General features: G+C 32.8%; 2 protein-coding genes and 1 long non-coding RNA gene across 3 annotated transcripts; 1 reads left to right on the forward strand and 2 right to left on the reverse strand.

The window, feature by feature from the left end:
* Positions 1 to 1774: 1774 nt before the first annotated feature.
* ECHID (enoyl-CoA hydratase/isomerase D) lies at positions 1775 to 5838 on the reverse strand. The gene is made up of 9 exons (XM_020371033.3): positions 5494 to 5838; positions 5291 to 5413; positions 4154 to 4255; positions 3885 to 3923; positions 3116 to 3214; positions 2910 to 2957; positions 2683 to 2778; positions 2303 to 2425; positions 1775 to 2117 (listed from the first exon to the last, which is right to left on the reverse strand). Exons 1-9 carry the CDS (start codon positions 5731 to 5733, stop codon positions 2001 to 2003), a joined length of 987 nt encoding a protein of 328 aa, XP_020226622.1. The 5' UTR covers positions 5734 to 5838; the 3' UTR covers positions 1775 to 2000.
* Positions 5677 to 10681, forward strand: LOC145958233 (uncharacterized). Its single transcript, XR_014433892.1, has 2 exons — positions 5677 to 5817; positions 10325 to 10681. It is a non-coding gene; the product is annotated as an uncharacterized LOC145958233 (long non-coding RNA).
* A 4290-nt stretch (positions 10682 to 14971) lies between these two features.
* On the reverse strand, positions 14972 to 20374 carry LOC109795301 (Pectin lyase-like superfamily protein). Its single transcript, XM_020354757.3, has 7 exons — positions 19880 to 20374; positions 18677 to 18808; positions 17527 to 17751; positions 17115 to 17159; positions 16808 to 17015; positions 16061 to 16251; positions 14972 to 15603 (listed from the first exon to the last, which is right to left on the reverse strand). The coding sequence occupies exons 1-7, from the start codon at positions 20252 to 20254 to the stop codon at positions 15211 to 15213; spliced, it is 1569 nt and encodes a 522-aa protein (XP_020210346.1). The 5' UTR covers positions 20255 to 20374; the 3' UTR covers positions 14972 to 15210.
* Positions 20375 to 24811: the final 4437 nt, after the last annotated feature.

Below are 24811 nucleotides of genomic sequence, written 5' to 3' on the forward strand. Positions count from 1 at the left end.
CTGCTGTCCAATTTTTAGCCCGATCCAATGGTGAACAAATCTGCAGTATCGATTTTACTGTCGCAGCCCTGTGTAAAAACGAGAATGACTTTCACTCTACCTCTCTCTCAAAGTGCTGATGTTCTAAGTAACTTCTAACTTTCCCTCTTTTTGACTCATGTGCTTCAGACTCTCTCTTCACTTAGTTAAGTGAGACATTAAATGAGCTTCTCAATTTTGAGCCTTTTCTCCATATAGGATGAGAGCCCAATACCCAACATCTTTACCAGTAGAGATTGTTGATTCTATGCTTTCCACCCGCTAAAACATGTTTTTTCACTTCAAAAGAAACTTACTAAGACACAATCTCAAAAGAAACTGATTGTAGAAAAACTTACTAAGCAATTTTATGGACCCTATAAGATCATAACTAAATTGAGTTTGTTGCTTATTGACTTGAGCTACTCGAGTCTTCTAAGATCCATCCAGTTTTCGATTGCTCCCTCCTATACAAGATCCTTTACCATCATCTTCTTATGACAATATTCTTCTTGTAAAACCCTTATCCATCCTGGAATCCAAAATGGATCATTCCACATCCCTCTTAATCAAACTTGTTTTAGTTCAGTGGCTTGGATTGTCGCTTGAAGATTCCACTCGGGAGAAATGGGATGACCTTTGTTCAACATTCCACCTTAAGAACCAGGTGAGTTTCTCAAAGGAAGGCAATGATAACATAATAGAAGTGTCGCCAGGAGAGCTACCAAGAAGCCCAAATATCTTAACAATTATGTGTGATGCAGTCCTTCATATATAGTGCCCAATCATTAGTGTTATTTTGGTTGTTTTCAGTCTATTATTCAGTTACTATTATTTATTTTTGTTGATTTTGTTTTAGAAATTTTCTCCAATTCAATGATTCCCCATTACAGCGAATCTATCCTGAATTGGTGTGAGATGGAAACATTTAAACAAATACAAAGCCAATCACAACAAACTAAAATCACCCTTGCCCCGAATATACATGTACGTCGAATACACCCATTGAATGTCTGACAGAAATATTATAGAACTATTAAGGGTGACAAGTGGAAGAATCGAATAATTTTGATCGAATCATAATAGATTGGAGAAGAATAATTTATTGATATATTTAAATTCATTAAAAACTCACATAAAAATTCAATTCATCCAATTTCTTTAAAGCAAAAAGTTTAAATCTAATCCATCCATTAACAATTTTTTCATAGATAAATATCCAATTCATTCATAAAATTAATATTTTAAAAATTAAACGATTTTTTATTTTTCAAAATTTTATTTTTATTTTTATTTTTTAATAAGTCATCACATTCTTATATAGTCTTCTAAAATTCACAAAAAAAAACTTATATTAAAATAATCTTTTTAAAATTCCAATCTAGTAAATATCTTATATATAATCCAATGAATTCTAAAAAAATAGTAAATGAACCATTAATCATTCATAAAATTAAATATATAAATTGAATCCAATATATTATTTATTTTTATTGTAATAGATAGATCCAATAGATTTACTTATAAATGGATAGAATAGATGATGAATAAATAAATTCATTTGCCACCCTTAAGGACTATAATAAAAGTGTTAAACTACCCGTAAACTTATGGGGCATAAACAACTAGTTCAAGTTCCCTTTAGAATCACACAAATAATGAACTTCTCTGGTTAAACTTGCACAAGCTTTCAAGGTTTGATTACTTATGGGACACTAAACTGAATTTCAGAAAATGAATCACCAAAAGTGAAAACTGAGAAAATAAGTAGAAATTTATATTCTGTGGTCTAATTTAAGTTGACCATGTTTTTAAGAATCAACACAAACTAGTTAAATATAAGAAATCTGTTTATTTTACATTTAGCCTCGAATACATTTAAAATGAATAAATTAAGGACAGGGGTAAACAGGTGCCATTTCTGCTCTATAGACTAGAGGTCCATGCCTCAAATTGATAGTAACAATTGACTAGTATTTAATTTAAGGTCGCCGATTGAACTTAGAAAAATCAGGGCGTCTACGTTGCATATATGAAGTCTTCCCCTCTTTAGCTTCCTCGGTGCCGTAGAATATTAGCGTAGCATTTCCACCAATTTCCTATCATTTAGATTACAAAAATACAAATTAAGTACATATGCACATGCACCAAGAAACAGGTGAAAACAAATTAACAAAATAAAGATCATTGCAAAGTCTTGGTACATTCGGTATAATCATCTTGTTTAGAAAGTATACTATTTAGCACAGGATATTGATAGATGAAATCATGAATTACGATATACCTGAAGCCCAGAATGTCCATCATCTACTGCATTAAGAGCTGACTTGAGCACCCGAATAGCAGTTGGACTGTTCCTCAGTATCTCCCGACACCATTTTATCGTTTCTTTCTCCAAATTCTCAAGCTAGACCAAACCAAAACAAATGAAAACATAGCATTCATCGTAAGCATGGGGTTGATGTTGGAGCATGTCTGTCTGCTATTGCTTTTAAGTAGCTCCCTATTTTATTTCTTAAGAGAATTGTCGACAGTTTAATTACTTTTTCAATTTGTATACAAATATAAATACATATTTAGTGAAGAAAGATTTCAAATTGTTTTCAACAGAAGGAGAATTTAGAATTACAGTGTCAAGAAATCTTTAGACTGAAAAGAACTCACCGGTACAACAGTGTTGACAAGGCCCATTTTCTCTGCTTCAACAGCATCATAGAACCTTGTGAGAAACCACATTTCACGTGCTTTTTTTGGACCTACCTGTTTAAATAAGGGAAGTTTTTATCTTTGAATTCAAAATATCAAAGCGATACAGCATACAAAGTCCACCACCTAGAATAAGATAATAGTAGAGTGAATTAACAGCAGAATAAATAGTATTTGATTCTTACCAAACGGGACATGATAGAACTTCCATAACCAGCATCAAAGCTTCCTACCTTCCATAGGTACAAACACAGAAGGAATTACAAACCCATTATGAAGTATCTTTGCAAAAGTGAGTGAGAGCAATATAACTTTGCCTTCTTATTTATATTAAGAATATCTTCTTATATTGTTTATCAGTACGCGTATCAAAAGGAAGAGGGTTAAGAACCTTGGGACCAGTTTGGCCAAAGATAGCATTGTCTGCTGCAATAGTTAGATCACAGACCATATGTAATACATGCCCTCCTCCAACAGCATAACCTGCTACCTGTTTTAACGTTAGAAAAATAGTTTGCATATAACAAGAATAGTAAAGAACAAAAATGGTATCATTATTCATTAACTGAAATTTTGAGGCCTAGAGTTTTAAACGGGCAAGGGAGCTAATTAGAGATTCAATTTTCCAAAACTCAAATGTATGTTGTATTAACAATGAGTTTAAAATATCTAGACTTGCAGCTGAGTAATGCTTTAAGCACAAAAGGAATTGAGCTTAAGGGTGTGTTTGATGCATCTAAGAAACAATACAAACAAATTAACACATCACTAGTAATTGAGTCACAGGGTACTTACGTTCTTAGTTGTTTGATGATCCATCACAGGACTGTAAGTTTTGTGTAAGCCACCAATTAATAATAATAATAAGCAAAATTTACTGTCATACTATTTATGTTGGGCATTATTTGTTTTGCGTGCAAAAGAGTTAGGAAAATGAAACGGCGAGGGTTATTGGTCTTATTTTTACTTTTCTGCTGTGGATATAATGGGTAAGAAGTTATACTTATAGTTTTGTAGTGTCCCTTGAGTTGTTTTTTATCCAATACTTATACTACTTTAAAAATCAAACAGAATACAAATTTTTAATGCAGTCATCTCCCTTATTTTATAGCATATCTTATCGACCATAAGAGTAAAGGTTCAAAAGGCACAGCGAATACCATTGCAATCACTGGTTTAGGAAGACGGCGTATCTGCACCTGCAATAGGAGAAAAGAATGAATAAAATGTAGTAAGAAAGGGACATGGTTTTTTTACATAACAAGCATTGCCAAATGTCTCATTAAAAATCATGGAAACTACACAATCGCTGGAGAACTTGAAGATTCATGGTCCATTGAGATGAATGGCTCAAAACACCCAAAGGATTAATTCATGTAACGGGAATCACTTCCATTCACCGAATTAGAAAATTCCGAAAACAATATACCTGCAAGTCTAACACATTAAGGTTACTAAAATTTCCATGATCAGAATAGCCATCTTCAGTCCTCAAAGCCTGGTCACCACCACTACAAAATGCCTTGGTTCCCTACAACATCAATATGTCATCAGCATCAATTCCACACTGGTTTGCACAAAAAATGCGATCATTGCATATTTGCATTCATGTCCTCATGGGATTCAGTTTTATCAAAGTGACAACAACATGGTCAAATGTATGTTTTCTAGCTGAACTGGAGGCATCATATTCATCAATAAGAAACAACAGTTACCAATGTACATTCTTTGGTGACAAAATGATAAGCCTATATGGGGTTCAATTGTAGAAAGGACCAACAAGAAAAGTCCAAATATTGAACACTATCCAAAATAACTCGAAATGAACAATGCAATAATTAGCGGAGGGAGGGCAGGTTGGCGGTGGAAGGGGGATAAAAATTAAAAAAATAAGAAAAAAATAATTTTTTAAAAGCTAAAATCATCTCATGGATATAAACTAATTTATAGAAGTTCTTTTGTATTAGTTTTTTAAAATACTTTATAGTAATTCTCTTATATTGGCTTATTCTAATAAAAAAGAAAAAACTATCTCTAGAGCTTCTTTTTTTTTCCCATAAGTATTTATGGAAAATTTTATCCAAATTTTAGATATTTAAGTGTTTAGTTTGGCATTAGGTAGGCCAAACTTCCAGTTAGTAGGATGTTTTGCATCCAACGCCATGCATGTATTGTTTGACAATTTTGACGTGTTTGGAAATCAATAACTTGGTGCTTTTGCTTTAAGCAAAATCCCTTGACAAAATTATCTTTAAACTTAATATAATAATACTACTACGTTAATAAATATCAAATATGAGAACTCATATCCTTCTCACTAATTAAGAGTATTCAAATCTAATAATCCTGATAAGTTCAAATATGCTCTGATACTATTTTAAAAAAAAATAAATTAAAGCCTAATTTTACTCTATAAAACAATTTAAAAAAAAATAAAAAATTAAAGTCTAATTTTATTCTACAAAAGTGATCGACTTATAAGTTAAGGATTGTTGTCGATAATATTCACTTTCACTTACTTGTATGGAAACAGTTAGTGAAGAAATAATGAATTGGCAGAAGGTACCTTTCCGGTGAGAATGATGACACCAATAGAAGTATCTTCCCTGGCGTCAGTGAAAGCACGCATAAGCTCCTTAACGGTGTGCGGTCGGAACGCGTTCCTTCTCTCAGGCCTATTAATGCTGATCTGCAACACTTGCGCAGCAAATAAGAAACGCGAAAGTTGAAGAAAGTAAATAGCAAAGAGGAACGAATGAATGAATTGACCTTGGCTATTCCTTCCCCGAGGGCTTTCTCGTACACAATGTCGGTGAACTCGTCGGAAGCGCTCCTCCAAACCACGTCGTGGGAGGGAACATCGCCGTGGACGCGGTGGAAGGTGTCGCTGCGGGCGGAGGTGCGGCGGAGGGAAAGTTCGCCGGCGGAAGCAGGAGTGGGAGTGGTGAGGTGGTTGGTTACAGATGCGAGCCTTCTGAGTGCGGTTTGGAGGTCCTTGCTCTCTGCCATTGGATATGTGAGTGAGAGAGAGCTATGGAAATCGTTCTTCACCAATGGAGGGCCATTGCTTCGTTTTATTCGTTCACGGATAAGGTAAGATTATTAGTGCTATGATCCATCTTCATTATCTGCTACACTGCACTCTCTAAAATCTAAATTATATAATTTTGGTTAATTAAATAGCTGATCTGTGTGTTTTCCTCTTTATTAATTGCAAATACTACTTTCATTATTATTTCAAGAGTATTTTTTTAATTAATTTTACTTTATTGAAAAATTTTATATTTCTTCTAAAAAAAACTTCACCAATTTTTGCTTAAAGTAATATACCGCGAATTATCAAGTCACGATTTCTTACGTGCATTTACTGTTATTATTATTTTTTTCCTACTTAAATATGTTTAAGATTATGTATTTATGTTTCTGCCTCATTTTAATTTTTGGAAAAAAAAATGTCAGTTTTAAATTTTTGATATATATTAGTTTCTACCATCAACTTTAAATAGTATTTTTAATTTGTGTAACGTACTAAATATTTATTATATACAATTAAATAAATATTGTGTTTAATATATAAATTATATTTAAAATTTATATTAATGAATATTTTTAAATTTTATTTTAAATTTATGATAAATAATTTTATTATAATAAATATATTTTTATTTATTAATATTTTATTTTTAAAATATTAAAATTTAATTTAAAAAATTGAATTAAATAGAAAGTTTAAAAAATCTTAAAATTTTTCTCGTCAAATAAAAGTCCTTACAAACACTTTCATGTAAGATAGTTGTTCATATTTAATATATAGAAATTGATTAATTTATTGTTAATATAGTTTAATTCTTGTGTGTGTATAGAGTGCAACAACATAAAACAATTTCTACTTATAAGACTGCAAAACATAAAGTCTCTTATGGGATATATATAATATACATTATTTTATACAAAATAACTTTATTGTCAAGTAAATGTCTCTATACAATAATATTGCATCAAAGTACTTCAAAGTAGTAAACTCAAAAATAATTCGTCTCTAGCATGACCATCTACTAATAGGTCAAGTCATCCTAGCTAATCTCACTGTATTCTTACCAAGTATAATAATTGCAATCTAATCACAAAAGAAAACAAAATGAAAGGGTAAACTTGTGAAAGAATCAACATCATAACGACATTAGAAAATAACAACTTCATTAATTAAATTTAACTTAAAACAATATGTTAGTTTCCAACTCAAAACATAACCTCAATTGCAACATTAATCACAACTTTCAACATCAAATGCAACTTACAACATGTATAACATTCTCAACATAAATAACTTTAATCACAACTTAAACAACTTTCAACAACTAATAAGTTGTCACACATATTAAATTATGGAGATCTCTTGTAGCCGAGGTGAGTAGTCTAAGTTATTTGATCCTATCGAATCACTACGTTTGACCTATCTTGTCTTGGCCAAGTAGATAAAACTTCAAGCCACTCAAGCACATCTTTAACAACTTAAATTGATTTTTTTAGGTTTTGTCACTTAAATTAGGAAAGTATAGCATTATTGTCAGAGTAGAACAACTTAGATGTAAGTTTACCACGACCTTGGTATGCATAACTAAATCTCCTTTGAAATTAACCCACCAACTATCTTCTAAATACTACACATCTTTTTACCTATCAATTTCATACCTTATCCAATTTGGTCACTTATAACACGTATGACTCAACCTTGACCGATATAGTTCCACATAAGAATAGAGGAGATAACTCATAAACAACTTCCCATTTAAGAGACAAGTTACTCAATGAAAGATTTTCAACTTTAGTCTCTTTAACCACCATAACTTATATCCATACAAATGAATATTTTAATTTTTAAAATAACTACTCTCTACTCTAGTTTTTATGTATATCAACTTAAACATGTTTCACATGTTTATACAACTTAACATCTTTAATCAATTGATAACTTACAACTTAGTCATCTTTCATTCATAGGCAACTTACAACTTAAGCAACTTAAACATCATTATACATCATAATTGATAAATGCATAGTGAACTAAAATCATACAATATCATATATCATGTAAGAAATAAATATACTCAACATATTCTCAACACTTAGTCAAATAAATAGCAAGTTTTCATTCAATAACCCATGCTCGGTGCCATTATCCTAGCGTTCAATGTTAATGAGGCAAAAAGTCTTTGACTCACCCACGCCTAGTGCCAATCTATCCACTTGTGCTTGGTGTGGATGAGGCAAAAAGTCTCTATGTCAATCAAATAACTATAATCAATAAAATCAAAGTAATTTATTAATTTATTTATGATTTATTAAAAATAATTCATTAATTGAAAATCTTGAAGTGACTTAATTATTTATCGATGAACCACAAATGGAAGCTATCTTATTTATAAACGATGGTCAAATAGGGGATGAAATTGATAGTATGCCTATTTCTAAGAAATATGAAATGATTCATCATTTTTTATGGTAATGTTTAAAAATAAAAAAGCAAGAATGTATTTTTAATTTTTATTTTTGAATGATATTCATTTGCAATTATTTTTTTTTATATTTATTAATTTAAATGTTTTTAAGACGTATCCTAAAAATATCATATCCTATATTTTCAAGAATTGATATATTGTCTTATCAGATACATACTGTATCTAATTCTCGTATCATATTCGTGCATCATAGGATTGCATGGACTACCCAAAAACTATAGTTTTAGATATGATGTTAAGTTCCTTAGTCATTTCTAGAGAACTCTCTAGAAAAGAGTAGGAACTAAGTTGGTATCCTACACTACTTGTCACCCTTAACCTGATAGGCAAACAAAAGTAGTGAATAAATCCATTTCTACTATGTTAAGGGAAATATTAAAAGGCAACCACTAGTCTTGATATGAGTACCTTCCTTACATAGAGTTTGCATATAATAGGATGGTTCACAAGACCAACAAGTTATCTCCTTTTGAGGTTCTGTATGATTTTAACCCTTTCACTCCTACGAATTTAATACCTTTCCCAAATGTGCTTTTTTCTTGTATAAAGAAAGGGCATCTAGGATAGAATTTGCAAAAAAGTTGCATGAGAAAGCTAGAACTCAAATACCACAGAGAGATACACTAAATATAATACTAAGGGGAAGAAATAGATCATCTTTAAAGAGGGGGCTGAGTTTGGCTTCATCTTAGGAAGGAGAGGTTTCATATTGAAAGGAAGTTCAAACTCAACTCAAGAGGGGGTAGTCCTTTCCAAGTCCTCCAGAGGATAAAAAGTAATGCATATAGGTTAGACCTCTTACATAATTATTGAGTTAGCAATACCTTGAATGTTTGTGATCTTATTCCTTTTGTAGGTGTTGATGTTGAAGAGGAGGAACCTATTGATTTGAGGATAAATTCTTTTCAAGAAGGAGGGGATGCTGGAAGAGCCTTAGCCAAATGTTCTACTACTATGGTTATGACTAGAAGGATCCAAGAGGATTATAAAGAGGTTAGTGGATCTAATCTCATCTTGAGTTATAGGCTACCAAATATATAAGCCCAATATCTCTTATGTATATATATTCTTTTATTTTTTGGGTCTTATATTTTTGGACCATGTAGTCTAGGAATTATTTCCACGTATTTTTCTTGATGTGTAAATAGTAGTAGGCTAGGGAGGTGCAACTAGTATATGGGCCATGAACTAAAATAAATTAATTAGGCTTAAATGTAAGGTGTCCCATGTGGAGGTTTGAACGAACATGTAAGCTTAATGATTCAAAATTAGTCACATGGATTATTAGCTAGTCACACTATCCTTACTTGCCTTATGACAAACTCTCCTAGGCTAGATTGGATCTAGAGCACATGGGAACACATGACTAAGTTGGAGTCCAAGTTTGAATTCAAATTCAAACTCCTAAGTGGCACGCCAACCCACCCTAGTTAGGCAACCATGATTCATTTTTTTTTATCATGGTTAGTCTAGCTTGCTCCCTAAGCTACCTAACTCTATATAAACTTGTTCTCTACATGTATGTGTCACTTTGAATCATATTTGAAAATTGATTTTCTGAATTCTCTCTCTTGGTCTTAGTTTCACATAAGATAACTTTTTCTCCTTAAGATCTTTCATTAAGGAATTTCTCTCTGTGATAAGATCATCATTTCTTATTTATCTCTCACTTGAGAGTGATACACCTATCATATTCTTTGTTGGAAGGACGTATTCCTTTGTTAGGAAAAATAGAAGAATGCATAAAAATATAAGAATGCATAAAAATAAGAAACACAAAATAAGAGGGATAAAAACTTTACATGCATGTATAAATAATACTATGCTATAACTATGAATTTAGATTATGAGTTGAGTGTTTATAAATACTATTTATATTTTCTCCTTATTCAATAATATATCTACAGCATTTGAGAGATGTATGCACAATTAGCCAAACTCCGTTATCAATTGTGTGTTATTATTTGGCATTTATTTTGCTTTTTGTAAATTTGATTATAAGAAATTTTACATAATTTCTCAACATTCTTTTCTTTCCATATTTTGATTTCTTTCTTTGCTAATTGGAGCCATGGATGAAGATTGAGGAGCTTGGAGTCATCATAGGAGAAAATGCCAATCATCTTTCATGAAGATTCCATCAATATGTTTTAATTCTCATGAAGTTTTTGTAGTTATTGCGTACTTGGCTTCTCAATCTGTTGACAATCAAGTTTTTTAATTCACCACAAATCTGCCAGCAGAAAGGATTTATAGATGGAGTTCTTCAATCAATCTAAACATAAGATTTATGGTTTGGAGGTGAATCTCCTAATCTTTCTGGTAGGTTTTCAAATATGTAACAAATAAAGTCGGATGTTCTTGCGCTTGATCCCATGTTGTTATGGAATTAACTACTGTTATGGGCATTTGTCTATTATTTCTATCTTCATGTTATAGTGCATTTGTTATTTTGTTTCCTTTTGCTTTCTTCATACGTTTCTTCAAAAGATTGAGGTGCCAGAGTGAAGGCAGGAGTCTGGTAATACTGTAGAAAAAATAAGAGAGACGAGGTAATACTAATGTTGTGGGTGAACGTAGCAACTCACTGTGTTTTTTTATTGAATAAGAGATGGCCTTTAAATAGTCATTTTACAACGTACTGAACTAACAAGAAGATAATAAAATATCTTATCAAATCAAAACTTATCAAAAAACTATCTTATCTAATCTGAAACAAAATAACTCAAAAGATAAATCAAATAATTCCAGATAACTTAAATCGGATATCTCGGATATCTCGGATATCTCGGAATCTCTAGAAATTTAAGATTTTCCAACAAAACTCCCCCATAATCTTAATTTTTTTATTTATTTCGATGCCTCTTCCACCAGAGCGCGATACTCCTCTGCGTACCATGGCCTCGCGAGCCACACGACGTCCAGCAACCCCGACGCCGCGGTGGCCGATGCCTCTTTTGGGACACAAAAGTACCCGTTGTTCTTTGATCCACCTCTAAACCCAGAAAATACTTCATGATGCCCAAATCGGTCATCTCAAACTCCCTCTCAGAGTTCGAGCTCCCCGAAGTCTCTTCAGAGTTATTCCAGCTCCACTCGCTTTCCTCATCTACCTGGACATCTCGGCTTACCAGAATTTTTCCTGTAACAGGGTTGTACAATTTGTAGGCTTTTGCCTTTTCATCATACCTGATCAAGATATACTTCTTGCTCCTATCATCAAGCTTCGTTCTGAGCTGAGCTGGAACATGACCATAAGCAAGGCTTCCGAAAATCTTGAAGTGATGTATACTCGGTTTTTGTCCACTCCATGCTTCTTGAGGTGTCACATCATCCAATTTTGAATGTGGGCACCTGTTCTGTATATATATAGCACACTGCACTGCCTCTGCCCAAAACTTCTCAGGCATATCCTTCCCTTTAAGCATAGCTCGAACCATATCAAGAATAGTCCGATTCTTTCTTTCAGCTACTCCATTTTGTTGTGGTGAATATGGAGCTGTGAGAAAACGTTTTATACCTTGCTCTTCACAGTATTCCATAAACTCTGCCGATGTGAATTCTCCACCTCTATCCGACCTCAAAGCTTTAATTTGCTTGTTAGTCTCTTTCTCCACCATGACTTTAAACTTTTTAAAAGCTTCAAATGCCTTTGATTTTTCTTGCAAGAAATATACCCAGGTCTTTCGAGAGAAATCATCTATGAAAGAGATGAAATATTTCTTACCACTGAAGGATGCAGGAGAGATTGGTCCACACAAGTCAGTGTGTATCAGGCCAAGTTGCTCCTTTACTTTGTGCTCGGACGAGTTCGAAAAACTTGTTCTTGTATGCTTTCCGAGTACACATGCTTCACAAAACTTCTTGTCAAACTCAACACCGCGTAGTCCGTGCACCAACTCCTTCCTTGATAGCTCGGCCAAACCTCCAAAGTTCAAATGCCCAAAACGAAAATGCCACATCATGGCTTCATCCTTCACGTCCAACTTCAAGCACTTATTTTGAAGGATGTTCAGCTCCAGTTTATACATCCGATTCTTTTTCATCTCTACTCGGGCTATTAAACGATCATGCTTGTCCTTCAAATAAAGCACTCGATCCTTCATCAGAACCGAGTTGCCTTTCTCCATCATCTGCCCCATGCTTAAGATGTTGCTCTTAAGTTCGGGAACGTAGTAGACATTTCTTATTTCTCCAACTCGTCCATCCTTCTGCATAAACTTGATGGTTCCATGCCCTTTTACCGCAACCTTGGAATCATCTCCAAATGACACGAATCCAGCCTTCACCTTGATGAGTTCGTTGAAGAAACTCTCTTCTCCACACATATGATTGCTCGCCCCAGTGTCCAAATACCAGACCGAGTTGTTTAAGCAACTCGAATCAAGCTCGGCTTCTGACTTCTCATCTGAGCTTGGAAGCTCAACTACTGATCTCTCCACGCAACTCAAGTTTAGCTCATCCTCGGAGGCACAACTCGGACGTAGCTTGGTCTCCGAGCTCTGCGTCATCATCAAAATTCCTGCTTCCTCGTCCTCTTCTTCTGTGAGAAGATTCTTCTCTTTCTCTTCACTTCGGCTTTTAGCTCGGCAATACTTTGCTATGTGACCGTATTTGCCACAGTTGTAGCAATTTGCCGATCTGCATTCTTTTGCGTAGTGGCCGAGTTTGCCACACTTATAACATTCCACCTCGGACCTCGGCTGACTTCCTTGGCTACTATCACCTCGTCCTTGTCCACCTCCATGATCACCTCGTCCTCTACCTCGTCCTTGATCACCTCCATGATCACCTCGTCCTTTGCCTCGTCCTCCATGATCACCTCGTCCTTTGCCTCCTAATCTTCGGCCCTGGGTGTTCCGAGTTTCATTCAAATTAAGTTGCGCCTGTAATGCTTGATCAAGTGTATTCTTCATCTTCCTCCTCCTTTGTTCGTGGGCTTCGAGTGACCCAGCGAGCTCTTCCACTGAGAGGACTGACAAGTCCTTTGATTCCTCAATTACGCATGCGATACTCTCGAAATCATCTGTTAATGATCTCAAGATTTTCTCCACAATTCTACTTGCTGGCATTGACTCCCCATTCCTTCCGAGTTGGTTAGCCACCTTCTCCACCCGAGTTATGTACTTGGATACTTGTTCCTTATCCTCCATCTTCAAACACTCAAACTCTCCTCGGAGAGTTTGAAGTCTGATCTGTCTGACACGGTGGTTACCTCTGTGCGCAACCTCCAAGATCTTCCATGCTTCCTTTGAAGATGCAGCGTTTGCAATCTTCTCGAAGCCTGACTCATCCACGGCATTGTACAAAAAATACAAAGCCGATTTGTCCTTCACTCGTGTCTTTTCCAATGCGGCAATCTGAGCCACAGATTGGTCTTCGTCCTCCTCGGGTTCTTGAAACCCCTTCTCCACTATATCCCACAGACTTTGGGAACCCAACAGGGTCTTCATCTGTAAACACCAATTATCATAATTGGTTTTCTTTGACAGTTGTGGTACGGTCATTCCATTCACAACCTTTGCCATTACTCTCTCTTTCTTCTTTCTTCCTCCTTCACAGGCGCACACTGTTTTCCTCTCACACTCGGCACTTAGAGCATAAAGCTCTGATACCAATTTGTAGAAAAAATAAGAGAGACGAGGTAATACTAATGTTGTGGGTGAACGTAGCAACTCACTGTATTTTTTTATTGAATAAGAGATGACCTTTAAATAGCCATTTTACAACGTACTGAACTAACAAGAAGATAATAAAATATCTTATCAAATCAAAACTTATCAAAAAACTATCTTATCTAATCTGAAACAAAATAACTCAAAAGATAAATCAAATAATTCCAGATAACTTAAATCGGATATCTCGGATATCTCGGAATCTCTAGAAATTTAAGATTTTCCAACAAATACAACATTTAAACTGATTTTTGAGAAGGCAATAAAGAGTGAGAGATGGAACCAATAAGGGATTGTAATTTTTTCTTCTTCTGCTGCTTGCTATCTTCTTTTATGAAAATAAAGGCTACTAGCTGTTAAGGACAAATATTTTAGTTTGATGGAGTCCTCTTGTGCTTAGATCAATAATCAGTAGTCAGTACTCAGTACTAGATTATGGGGGCAAGACTTCATGACACAATAAGTGGATGTATGAGCTACTTCAAAAACAAGAACCATATGATTGATGTGTTTTGAACTATGTAATTATTTTCTGGAGAGATAAGTTAGAATAGAGAAAGATACCTCCTCATATAGGACCCTTATCCTCTTATTGAATTTTCCTCAATATGCATTTCTCATGCTTGGAATCACCAACGTGTGTGTGTTTATGCATGGCTACTTTTACTTCACTAAAAAAGTGTTAACAACACACTTTCTAACACACTCCTTTTAATAAATCTATTTTTATTGGTTAAAAATTATTACAAACTACAAAATCACGAGAGTCATTAAATGAGATGTAAGACTTACCAAATTTTATATTTTTCAATAAATTTCAACCAATTAAATAATGTGTTTAAAAAAGTGTGGAGTGTATTGTTAGAATTTCTCTTCTTCATTATACAAATAGTTATGGGATCAGAAGTGAATGTCTTTCTAATTCTCTATATACAGCAGCCATGGTTTTAATTTGTGAAAATTGCAAGCAAATGTGGCTAATGTAACCTGGCAAACTGCAATATATTATGTTCTTTTGAGTTGTCCTTTGATTAAAATTCCACAGTTCTGACATTGGGTAAATAACGATATTTTTATTCATAGATGCTAACACTTGTATAATATCTCACACTCAGGCAAAATGCCACAGCTACAAGGCTGCCTATTATACTATTCTCGACCTCTTGCTAATAGCAGGGCCGGTATATTCTGACAATGATGAAAATGAGTATGACCCTAATGAAGAAAATTTCCTATATAGTAGTAGGATTTTTACAATATACATACTTTACCTAGGTGGCTAAGCATTTTGATTAACATAAATCATGATCTGTCTGAATTCGATTGTTTGTGGGCTTCCCAATCTGAAGACAATCAATTGGTGGGAGTGTTGGAGTTTTTAATTCACCATAAGTCTGCCAGCAGAAAGGATTGTATAGATGGTATTTTTCTTGAATTGGTTTTAACTCAACTGTGGTTAAAGAAACATCCACACAAGGTAAGCTATCACTGCAGGCAAAGTGAACTGGCTTAACTATGTAAGTCCCCCTTATCCTTTCATAGTTGATTCCAGCAAGAGACACAGCTGATGTTTGGTTTTTGCAATTTCTTTTATCGCAGTAGAATTGATCAATCACAATTGGGTATTCAACTTCAGAAACTTGTATATTTGAGAATAGTACTCCTTGCACTGAGCCAGATCCACCCTGCAGATATGCATGTTATGTTACTTAGTTAGCAACAGATCATAATTTCCCATCAAGATCTAATGTTGGAAATGATGGGAGCACTTGGATTCAATGAGAACTTTCCCACATTTGGTTCAATCATATTTAGCATTGATAACACACAAATATTTAATTAATTTGATTGGATTGTTGGCTACAAGAAAATACAATTTTACTACATGTTATGTTAGTTATAGAGTAGCTATTCAGTTTGGCAATTTCTCAGTACCTGAAAATTTATGTAGAAAGAAGTTTAAGGTTTAAAATTGATTTCTGATATATTGTGCTCCAAGATGTTTCACGACCAATTCAGTTAACAGATCACTGAAGTCATTGTGATGGCTAATTTAAAATAATAATGTTTTGATACTTTATCAATCTTGTAACCTTGAAAATGGGAAATAGTAATACATTACAATTACATGAGTCATTTTACCTGCCATGTTTTGATTCTGACACCATTCATTGTGTTGTGCATGTTGACATCCCTGACAGTAATGTTTGAAACACAGGCTCTGGTATTATCCTTTCCAAGACTTCCAATGCTGATTCCATGCCCTGGTCCACAGTTGACATTGTGTACATACACGTTTGAACATCCAGTTTGTATTGAAATACAGTCATCTCCTGCACAACATTTAAAATTTAAATAACACACATAACTTGGACCATTTATGTCAGTAAGTTTACATAGTTTGTTTTACTTTTGTTTTTGTCCATTAGCAACCAGCCCCCTCCCAAAGTTTTTTATGGACCACTGGATGTGCTATTTTCATCCAGCCTCAGTTGTAAAGGACTAACAGAATTCTATTTTCAAATAAGACAAGAGTAATTGAAGAAATACAAAAAACAAAGGCTAGTTTGTGGACTAACAGAGTACTATACAATTGGATGATGCAGTGTGCATTTTGCTCTCGACACGTGTCGTGTAGCTCATGACTAGCAGGCATTGGAACTTTTTTTTTGTTGCTATGTGCTGTGTCCAACATGGTTGTGGATAGGATAAGATAATGTCATGCTCTTTTAGGAATCATAGAACATGCATAGAACTTTGTATGTTAGTTTTCTTCTTTTGTCTAGAGTTTTCATCTTCATTGTAACTTTTGTCCCTTTACATTGCCTTGTGAGTTGTGACTATTCAAATGAAACGGAAATGTTCTATAATAACTTAAAGAATTATTACCACAGGCCATGCTGCTGCCATATATCAACACATCTTTGGAGTTCTGAAGGTGAATTCCATCAGTGTTGGGACTGTTCCCAGGAGATGATATGCTAACATCATGGACCAGGACCCCATTACAGTTGTCAAATTTGAGGTGGCATTGTGGACTATTTTGAATTGTTATTCCTGTAACTGTTGGATTAAAACTCCCATAGAATCTCAGTGCCTGTGAATGCATAAAAATAAAAAACCTTCATTATGTTCCAATAATAACTCCAAAACATGAATCAAATTGGCTTTGTAAAAGGTATAAAATGGTTCTCACAGTTGGCTTCACGAATGGCATTTTTCCTCCAAGCTCATTTTCAATCTAGTACAATCACATGGGTTTAAAAATAATTAGTCTCATATAAGTAAAAGAATTGCTAAGTCAGACCTTAAATAAGAAATGCTAGCAATTTCCACTCTTTTAAACAGGTCAAAATTCATTGAAAAAATACAAAATTTGATGAGTCTAACATTCTATTTAATGACTCTATTTTGATTTTGTAGTTTTCAATAAATTTTAACCAATAAAACTAGATGTGGTTAAGAAGAAAATTTTATTACTATGAAACAATAAATAAATAAAGCACCAATCTATACAATATTTTTAACACATTTTTTATTATTGATTAAAATTTTTGTGATTTTTAAAAGAGTATGTTGGTAAAATTTCTGAAGAAAATTACAATTACCGGCAGTGGGGGACTTGCTACTGTTTGGTTGAAAGGAACGTAGAGATATTCTTGATCATCATCAGGATCATTATATGGATTGTCTTGCCACCACACTGAGCCTCTTCCATCAATGATGCCTTTTCCTTGAATGGTAATTCCCACCAACTTGGTAAATTCCAACCACTGAAGTAGCCCTTTGCCCCAAGCATTGGGGCTTGTTGGTGCAACAATGGTGCCATCAAGCTGACATAATACAACCTTATTAACATCACTTCAACTGCATTGTCGGTTGCTACAGTATGCGTAATATAATGGACACGGACAATCACGTGTCTAGGTAAATATATGTTATGTGAGAATATGCAGAATAATAGCAAGAGCTAGTTTATTTTTATTTTATGGTGGTGTGGTTGTGGAGAGATTGTAATTGGTCACGTAATCATGTCGCTTATGATAAATTTATTTAAGCATAATTTTTCCATCATATGTACGATTTCTTGATTAAAGATTAATTGTCTTTTATCATTGGGCACTTTTAAGTGGCTTTTTGCCTTTTTATTGTTTTTTTTTTCTTTGTCCATCATTACATATGAATTTCACTTAAATAATTACAAAATTTGCACAACTCACTTAATCGCTTACTTAATTTCATTTATTTAGTTAACTAAATATAAATTTTTATAAAATTATACATATTGCATCAATTATCATATATTTTCGAAAATTCATCGCCATATGTTAATTTGTCCACCAAAAAAATGTACACAACTCTCCTGGAAATTATTTAATTTATCAAATTATTTTTCTTGAAAATGATATATGTTATTTTAATTTCTTTTGTTTTATTTTAAATGAATTACTTATATTCTCTTTATTATATTGTAAATATTTATATTTAAAAAAATGTAACTAAATTTAAAATTATTCATACGAAAATGAAAGACATGTGTTCTGTCTTTACCAGCATGACAGAAATTTGGACGTTATTTTCTTATGCCAAATCGCATTTGGCTTATGAGTTATGACACAATTGTGGGGTACAATGTTATTTATTTAGTTTTTGTTTTTCGCTTTTTTATTTTAATTTATAATTTATAATTTATTTATTGCTGTTATTTTCTCTCTTTGCTCATTCCTGCTAGTTTCTCTCTTTGGGTAGATATGTTACCTGGAAAACGATGTTGGGTTTACAGTATGGGCCCGAGAATGAAATGGGCCCCACGAAGAAGACGTAGTCTGCTGGCACCACCATGGTTGATGCTTCTACTTTACATGCTTCAGCCCAAGCACCTTGAAATGCCTGCATTTCATTTCAATGTATATGTAGCTGCTTCAATTACACTACCAACTTCCACAAAAAATAATAAAAACAATACAATAACACCAACTACCAACTTAACATAACAATTTAATTTGAATGCAATGAAATTATTTATATTAAATAATAGGCACGCTAGGTTTGTCCTATTTGGTAAAGCATAGCTTACCACCGTTATGTGCTATAAACTAAAAAATTATTGTAGCAAGTGTGACCTAACTGTCGTAACGAGAATCATTTTTCAAGTGGGTCCCACCCCCTTTTGGTTTCTTCTCGTGTCTTCACTTTTTTTTTTTTTTTCACTATTTATTTTGCTCAGTCTATGGTTGTCACTGTAAATTTTCTTTAATGGCATACACTATTACCTCAAGAGCAACATCCATACAGAAAAGACAGAAGAAAAAAAAATCTTTATGCTCCTAATGGCCTATTACTTTACCAATTACCATGGACTTGGTTACCAAAACCCGGATCATTTCAAGTTTGTGATTATATTTCTTACTAATTATTATAATTTTTTTATAAACAAAGTTTATATATTATTTTAAAATCGATAATCAAGGACTAATATGTATTGGGTATTTTAATTTATACCAATTATAATTGTTACTAATGAAAAACCATTATAATTGTTAGTAATAAAAAGACAAATATTTTTTACAAATGTGATCATGCAGTCGCAATTGTGTGATCATAACTTAAAAAATGATATTGCGGCTAAGACTAGAGTCTTTTAAACCTTGTTTTTTGTAATTTAGAAATAAAAAACATTTTTCCGAAAGTAATTTAAAGGAAATATAAAACCTGTTTAAAAAAGCACTCCCTAGATTTCTAATTGGAATACCGAATAATATAATATCAAGCAACATAAAATATTCCCCCCTTTACTCACTTTCCCGGTAAAGTTCATAACTTTGGAATTCCCTGAATTCTGTTGGGAACAAGGAATAGTTCTATGATGAGGTGAAAATTGTTAGTGTTGCATGTTATCTTGTAAGCAGAAGCATTTGTGAGTGTAATGAGATTGAAACTTGAAAGAGTTGTTAGTGTTACCTTAGTGTCATCAGTTTTTCCATCTCCCTTGGCTCCAAAATCTAGCACATTGAAGGTGGTGCCAGTGCCACCATTGTAAGGTTTTGGTGGTGGAGTTGTGGGGTTACCATTTGGTGGTGGTGAAGGAGGCTTTGGTAATGTTGGTGTACCTTTATGTGATGGTGGTTTTGGTTTTGAATTTGATCCTCCACCATGGTTTCTGTTGTGACTATTGCCAAAATTCTTTCCTCTTTTCTTGTACACTGAAGCTGATACATCTCTGCTCTGCCTCCAGTGCTTACCCCTTCTTGCAATGCAGGCTTCAAAGTTGAAGGACCAAATGAGACATGCAATGAGAAGCATGCATGTGAAGCCCCTGAAACTGAAGCCACTCATTTTGGTGGCTACCTTAGAAATTCAGGAGAGAGCAAAGAGAGTTGGAAGAAACAGAGAGATTGTTTCTTTGTGTTGCTAAAGAAACAAGTGACGGTTATGTTTATATAAGGAGAGCACTTCAAGGCTAATAATAATTGTGCAAGCATTAAAATATTCTTGATAATGCTATGCATTTATAATTTCATTCCCCTCGCCTCCTTTTTTATCTTTCATTAATTAGTTTGTTTTCCTTTTTGTGAATTTTGGTTAGAATTTGTTTAGTTGGGTTGCTATTCTCCTTCCACGTACACCAAGTCATTGCATGTGACCAAACAAAAAGACAGTTAAGGAGGGTACTATTGTATTTTTACCATGAATGCATGCCCTTCATAATTACCCTATTGGATGAAGGTTGAGGCCAAATCTACCTCATGTCTTGTCCAACTTTCCTAGCTTAACCCCATAATAATACCATTATTGTTCCTTGATTATTTCAAATTATAAAAAGTGAAGAGCAACAAAGATTCCTTCACCATCATAGAATGAAAAGGTAGATATGAGTTTGACACAAATATTTGAGAATTTTTTAATATAAAAACTATTAATTTTTTTTATAGATTTATATTTAATCATGCTCTAAGTCTATAACATGATGTGGATTTTATTTTAGATCCTATCCCCTTTTTCTCATTTTCTGTGTCCATGGTAAGAGATATGCATCACATTTCACCTGTTTGCTTCATCCATACAAATTGTGGATTAAAAAAATAAATTTAGGTTGTATTATTAATGTAATGAATGCAGATTTTGTGGAAAATCCAAAAAAAAAAAAGAAAAAAAATTCCACGTGAATGGGTCTAATCTATAAGGTGTCAATGGCACACTAATTGTCACAGTTCTTTTAAGATCACGTGCAACCTTCACGGGCCAAGACTTCTGTCACTTTGTCTTCTTAAGCCATGAGCCACACCTATATGGTCAGAAAGACCCTCCAATTAAGTTTTTTTTGTTCATCTTTTTTCCTTATTAAACCGAAAGTGAAAAGAAAAATTGCTGATGAATAAAAAATAAAGAAATTTATTATTGTACTAGCAAGGATGGATTTGTGAGAAACCATCCTTCACGCCCACTGATTTGCACCATTTTTTTCATGTTTATGCTAGACAACATTTTCTGTACACATGAATAAGAACAAAAGAAAAAAAGTACGAGATCATGCTCCTCCCTGCACGAATTTCTGTGTGTAAGGTTCTCAAATCTATTGAGGCCCCCAAAACAGAAAAAAGTGAAATATATTGCATAGAAAAAAGGTTCACTTAAATGGGACAAGTGAACAAGAAAATTCACTTTCATTAGATCATATGTCAAAATCCCAATGTGACACATTAGTTTAATGAAACAAATTGAGGGTTCAACTTGAAATCATTTTATTGTTGCTCAATTTAAGGGACCAGACTAGCCAATTCCCAAGTTTCTTCAATTCTTCTGTTTCCTATTCCATGTGTATTATCTCTTCTGCATAATGAGTTTTCCATATATAAATTATAAATACCCCGGAAACAATTATTTCTCCTTTTCTTTTGATACCCTATTTCTTCATTTATATGACAAACATACAATTTTAATTTGGAATGAATTATATTGCGAACAAAGACAATGCAGGATCAAATTCACTTTTACTTGATCAGCATGTGTCACATTGCAGAAATGATATCTTCTGCATATCTTTCACCAGGCAGATGGGAAAATTTTGATTAATGTAAACGATATAAGTCACGTGAAAGTGATATTAAAAGTAAAATACTGAAAATGTTGGAGACAAAATTGCAGGTATTAAGTGTACTGAAAGTCTGAAATATTATGCTAGTGAGTGTATTTATATATTATTAATTAATATTGAACTACACTTGGGATGCCATTTTTTTTTTACTTATTTGATACATGAAAAATTGAAAATTCTTTCAAAATGTTCATGATAAAAAACATGAATTAAAACAAATTTTAAACTATATAATATATGTTTCTTTTAATCTTTTGGGGTGAAAGTGATGGGCACGAGGTGCATTGGACTATCATATGCAATCATCTATGGGTTTCTGTTATTTTCATGTGTTGGCTTCATTCTCTGAGTTTCTCTCTACGGTGCTGATTGAATCTAAACATCAACTGCCAGTCACATATTTACAGAAATGCCACTACTTCATATTCTCATCATCATCAATAGTGTGTTTATCTGTGACTCCCTTGACCTTTTCCACAAGTCCCATTCCATTTGGAACTTTTGCTTCCAAGTTCCAACAATGATCATACCTTTCATCCTCACATCTCCATTAATCTTCTTTTGAGTTTTTCTATAACTGTTACATAATTAACTAATTGAAAATTATTTTATATACAACTTTTGAAGGTAATTATTGCAAAAAAAAAAAAAAAAAAAATCAACAATTTTATTATGCATGACAATTCATGTGATTAAATAACAATGTAAAAAAAATTATAATTAAAAATAATTTTTATCGAATTATATGATCCCAAAAAATAAATAAAAACATTAAACTATAAAAACATAAAACTAAAGTTTAAGCAAAGAAAGATTAGAATAAACCATTAACTTAGTGAAATTATGTCTTTGAGTAATACTCTTTTAAATAATCCTTAAAATATTTATTATTAGAGTTAAGTCATATATGCACAAAGTTTTAAGTTCAAATTTTACTGTCATTATTATAATTTTTATAGACAAAAAAAAAAAAGTCTTTAAACTAAATCAAATAGTCGGTTTTGTCTATGAAAATGATGAACATTGTCAAGTTAATTAGTTGTACAATTAATTTGAATTTTGAATTCAATGATTATCAATTTGCTCTTTCTAATACTTATTTAACATTTTTTTAGTTTTAAAGATTAATATGAAGGTACATTTTAAATCTAGAGATTAAAATGATGGTTTAATAGTAAATATATCAATCTAAAAGCCTAAATTGATGAATATTCAATACTTTAATGACTACTTATATAATTTTATTATTTTTAAGGATTATTTTTGAAGAGAAAGTGATACCTATGGACTAAATTGATAGTTTATTCTAATAATTAGTTGTTTATTTTAGGAAGTTTGTACATTCCAACTTACCCATTCCTTTGCACAGAACCACAACTAATAATGAGCTCCAGTTCAACCTTATTACAATATTCAACCATCATCAATTATGGTACCTTTTATACCTGTGTCTTTATGTGACTGTTTTTCACATCGGTGACAAATTTGCTGCTTTCGAAAATATAAATTATTTACTTTTGGTAGAAAGCATGTTATATATCAAGAACTCACATATTTCATTTTTTTTTTTTTAAGTTTTCCACATAAAAAATATTTTACTTTTTTGACTATACCCAATATGCACAACTTAATCATAACTACATATGCAATTTTAACATGTTTCCTAAACCTGGGAACATACATGATGCCGAGATACGACATGTAACTTAGGATATAATAAGGCTACAGGAATGCAGTAAATTTAAAATCACAAAACAGGACAAGAATATAGCACGACACATAAAACTACGTAAAATTAAAATAAGAGCACAAATAATAGCAGCTACAGTTTATGATTTTTTTTATTTATTTTACTACTTGCATTAAAATTACAAGGTGATACGAGTAAAAATATTGAAGTGTTCCTGAAATGTGTAACGTGAGTACAAGAATTATTATATAGCATTGTACTTGGTACGTGGGTGACCACATGAAAAAGGCACATGTTCACTTATTAGTTGTATTAATTTGTAATTAGATTTGGAATTAGCGTGATTTTGCAATTGTTTTTACCTCTATCTGTGGTGAGAAATGAAAGTCAGAAAACATGGTATAGTTTTAGATGTGACAAGGAAGGAGCATGGGAGAGAGAGAGAGAGAGGAAAAGGAATACCACACAAGCTTCTTAGCCGTCATTTTGTGCTCGTGAACTATAAAGTGTTCTCGTGAACTTCATCTTCACGCTCACAATGCAGCCATGATTAGGTTAATTTGCTTCTCATCCATTATTTGTGAATATATTTCGGCGACCAACTAGGGGATAAACAATTTCATGCTTTCAACTATGGTCATCCCTTTATCAAGCAAAATGTGCCCCAACCAAATATTTATATAGATTCCTATGTAACCTTTCCACCAAACTCCAAAAACACCTTTATATATATATATATATATATATATATAAAAGAAAAAATATTTCTACATTAAATTTTAATGACCTAATCATCAAATTACAAGTTTTTAATATATAAATTAAGTCTACAAACTTTAATAAAATTTGAAAATCATACGATACTTCATTATATAGGTTTGAATCAACGTATAAAATTATTTGATGTTTTATTTTATTAATTCAAATTAATTAATAATTATAAAAAAATAACTTTATATATCAATATGAATCTACATAATAAAGTATCATAAGGTTTTCAAATTTTTAAAAAAATTGTAGACTTATCTATAAATTAAAAACTTTTAATTTAACAGTTAAGTTGTTTAAGTTTGGTGTAGAAATTTAGTTATTTAATGAAGTAAGTCTA

This window comes from Cajanus cajan, chromosome 5, assembly GCF_000230855.2.
Source record: "Cajanus cajan strain Asha chromosome 5, NIPB_CcT2T_4, whole genome shotgun sequence".
Classification (NCBI taxonomy): Eukaryota; Viridiplantae; Streptophyta; class Magnoliopsida; order Fabales; family Fabaceae; genus Cajanus; species Cajanus cajan.